At 64.1% G+C, this 3406-nt stretch overlaps 1 protein-coding gene across 1 annotated transcript in view; it reads left to right on the top strand.

Moving 5' to 3' along the window:
* The window catches only part of FES (FES proto-oncogene, tyrosine kinase), a 5843-nt gene extending 2796 nt beyond the window's left edge, over nt 1-3047 (top strand). Inside the window, exons 7-16 of the mRNA XM_031059680.1 lie at nt 222-299; nt 512-721; nt 818-940; nt 1142-1195; nt 1316-1434; nt 1635-1729; nt 1823-1946; nt 2056-2213; nt 2399-2521; nt 2676-3047. Coding sequence (XP_030915540.1) covers nt 222-299; nt 512-721; nt 818-940; nt 1142-1195; nt 1316-1434; nt 1635-1729; nt 1823-1946; nt 2056-2213; nt 2399-2521; nt 2676-2818 — 1227 coding nt within the window. The 3' untranslated portion in view covers nt 2819-3047. The remainder of the gene's footprint in view (nt 1-221; nt 300-511; nt 722-817; nt 941-1141; nt 1196-1315; nt 1435-1634; nt 1730-1822; nt 1947-2055; nt 2214-2398; nt 2522-2675) is intronic.
* The last annotated feature ends 359 nt before the right edge of the window (nt 3048-3406 follow it).

Raw genomic sequence — 3406 nt, 5'->3', positions numbered from 1 at the left:
CCCTGCCCCCCCTGCCTCGGCCAGAGGATCGGCAGTCCGTCTCCTCCACGGTGAGTCAGCCTCGCCTCCTGTGCTCTGGGAGCTGCAGGGATGGGGTGCACAGCTGGTACACAGCCCGCTCTGGAAGCTGCAGGGATGGGGTGCACAGCTGGTGCACAGCCCGCTCTGGGAGCTGCAGGGATGGGGTGCACAGCTGGTGCACAGCCCGTGCATCCTTCCAGGAGCAGGAGCGGAGTGGGGCCAGCGCGCTGGAGACCCTCAAGAACCACATCACGGGGATCTTCAGCCCAAAGTACTCGGTGAGTCCCTGGGTGCCTCCCGCCACCCTGCTCTCTGCCCAGCTGCCTTGATGAGCCTGTCCTCTCCTTTCTGGCCACACAGCCCCCCTTGCTTCAGCATCTCCAGATTCTGCTCCCACCTGCCCTAGGCACAGCTTCCAGATACTCCTGCTGCCCCACCTCTGGCACAACTCAGGAGTGTGCATAGCTGGGCTCACCTTGTCTCCTTCCAGCTGCCACCTCCCGTGCCCCTAATCCCAGACGTGCAGAAGCCACTGTGCCAGCAGGTCTGGTACCACGGGGCCATCCCACGTTCCGAGGTACAGGAGCTGCTGACCTGCACTGGGGACTTCCTGGTGCGGGAGAGCCAGGGCAAGCAGGAGTACGTGCTCAGCGTGCTGTGGGATGGGCAGCCCCGGCACTTCATCATCCAGGCTGTTGGTGTGAGTGACCACAAGCAGGGGCGATGGCTGCGGTGGCCTTGCATGGGCAGGCACGGGTTCCTGCCCATCACAAACTCTTGGCCTCCCTCCCTGCAGAACATGTTTCGGCTGGAGGGTGACAGCTTCCCCACCATCCCGCTGCTGATCCAGCACCTCCTGCAGAGCCAGCAGCCCATCACCCGCAAGAGTGGCATTGTCCTGGCCAGGGCTGTGCCCAAGGTGAGACAGGCAGTGGCGAGGAGGATGGGGCCCCCTGGCAGGGCCAGTTCTGCCTGTTCCTTTCTCCTGTTGATGGCTGGGCTGAGGGCCACAGGCATGCTTCTCCAGCTGGACAGGGGAACCTGGGCCTGGGCTCTGCCTGAGGGGGGCCTGCAGGGGTCTGTGGGCCAGGGGCAGCTCACGGGTGTCTGTTCACTGCAGGACAAATGGGTGCTTAACCATGAGGACGTGCTGCTGGGGGAGCGCATTGGTCGGGTGAGATGGGGTGCTGGGGGCTCTGCAGGAGGGCAGGGGTGTCCTCACAGCTCTGCAGGAGGACAAGGGTTGCCTTGGGCCGCACGGTGAGCTGAGCCTGGTGCACCTGTGTCTCGGAAGGGTAACTTTGGGGAAGTGTTCAGCGGACGCCTGCGTGCTGACAACTCCCCCGTTGCTGTGAAATCCTGCCGGGAAACCCTTCCGCCTGAGCTCAAGGCCAAGTTCCTGCAGGAAGCCAGGTCCGTGTGGCTGTTGGGCTTCTGCTGTCACATCTGTCCACTCTTGGAGCTGTTGGACACTGCTGGGACTGCAGCACCCTCGTGCTGAGGGCCGTGTCCCCGGGCTGGCTGGGCAGAGTGCCCTGGGGATGGCAACAGGTGGCTTGTGCCCAAGGCAGCCGGGCCCCCCTACACTCACAGTGCCCATCCTGTCCCCACAGGATTCTCAAGCAGTACAGGCACCCCAACATCGTGCGGCTCATTGGTGTCTGCACGCAGAAACAGCCCATTTACATCGTCATGGAGCTGGTGCAGGGTGAGCGCCCCGTCCCCACGCTCCCCACACACCCACGCCTGGGTGAGCTGCCAGCGCTGCCTGGCACCCACCGCCTCTGCAATCTGGGCACAGGGGGGGACTTCCTGACCTTCCTGCGCAGTGAGGGTCCCCACCTCCGCGTGAAGGAGCTGGTCAAGATGACAGAGAATGCTGCCGCCGGCATGGAGTACCTGGAGAGCAAGCACTGCATCCACAGGTGGGCCCTGGTGGGACAGGGAGCCCTGGGATCCTCACCACCCCATCCCGTGCCAGGTGGAGCCCCAGGGACAGCTGGGCACGTGGCTGATTGCCTGGGGCTGTCTCAGGGACCTGGCTGCTCGCAACTGCCTGGTGACGGAGAGGAACACCCTGAAGATCAGTGATTTTGGGATGTCACGGGAGGAGGAGGATGGCATCTACGCCTCCACAGGGGGGATGAAGCAAATCCCTGTCAAGTGGACGGCCCCTGAAGCACTCAATTATGGTACAGGATGGAGCCAGGCATGGCCTGGCACCCCGCAGCTGGCACTATCTCACTCCCACGCACCTGGTCCTGGGGAGGGAGGCAGAGACCCTGAGCACCTCAGCCCTCAGGAGCACGGGCACAGCTGGGCAGCGGTGACATGTGTGTCCCCTGCCAACAGCATTTGTCCTGCCCCATGTCCCCAGGCCGATACAGCTCAGAGAGTGATGTCTGGAGCTTTGGCATCCTGCTGTGGGAAGCCTTCAGCCTGGGTGCCGTCCCCTATGCCAACCTCAGCAACCAGCAGACGCGGGAGGCAGTAGAGCGTGGTAGGGGACACGGCTGAGGCTGGCTCCTGAGAGCCACCATGAGCTGTGGGTCCAGCACTGTGGGGCTGTGCCTGTGGGATGGGCCAGACACATCCCACAGTGGGATTTGGGGTGTGAGGGGCCAGTGATCCACGTCCCCATCCCTGTTGCCCAGGTTTGCGGCTGGACCCTCCGGAGCAGTGCCCTGAGGAGGTGTACCAGCTGATGCAGCGCTGCTGGGAGTATGACCCCCACAAGCGGCCCAACTTCTGCACCATCCACCAGGACCTCATTGCCATCCGCAAGAGGCAGCGGTGACAGGGAGCACCAGGGGCCCTGGATCCATCCCATGGCACTGCTGGGGACACTGCAGAGCCCTGTCTGGGCAGCGGGTACTGAGGGGTGGCTGTGTGGCCCTTGAGCCCCAGGGCAGGGGCTCCTGCATTCCTCAGGGTGGGACATGCCACCCACAGCTCTTGCCCGGCTTCGTCTTGTACAATAAACACACGAGCTCTGCAGCTGTGCATCTAGGAGCTGTGAGGGGACACGGACTTGTACTGCACTGGGACATGGCACTGGGACGGGTCACTGTGACAGGGCATGCGGTGCACCAGCATGGGGTACCAAAAAGAAGTTACCAGAATGGAGTGCACTTAGACAGGAACTGGCATGGGGAGTACTGAGACAGGGCACTGGGACAGATGGCTGGAACGGGATCCTGGGACAGGGCACCGGGACAGGGATCAAAGACAGGGTACCGGGATGGGGCACACCGGGACAGGGTACCGGGAGGGCACCGACATCTGAACTCGGCTGCGGGGTTGGAGGCGGCTGCTCCCGCGGACCGGGGCCGGTTCGGTGCCGCCCCCGCGGGCCGGCCCAGCGGGCGGAGCGCGAGGCGGGGCC

The sequence above is a fragment of the Geospiza fortis genome, unplaced genomic scaffold, assembly GCF_000277835.1.
Source record: "Geospiza fortis unplaced genomic scaffold, GeoFor_1.0 scaffold2, whole genome shotgun sequence".
In the NCBI taxonomy this organism is placed as follows: Eukaryota; Metazoa; Chordata; class Aves; order Passeriformes; family Thraupidae; genus Geospiza; species Geospiza fortis.
This window is presented reverse-complemented; position numbering and strand designations above follow the sequence as displayed.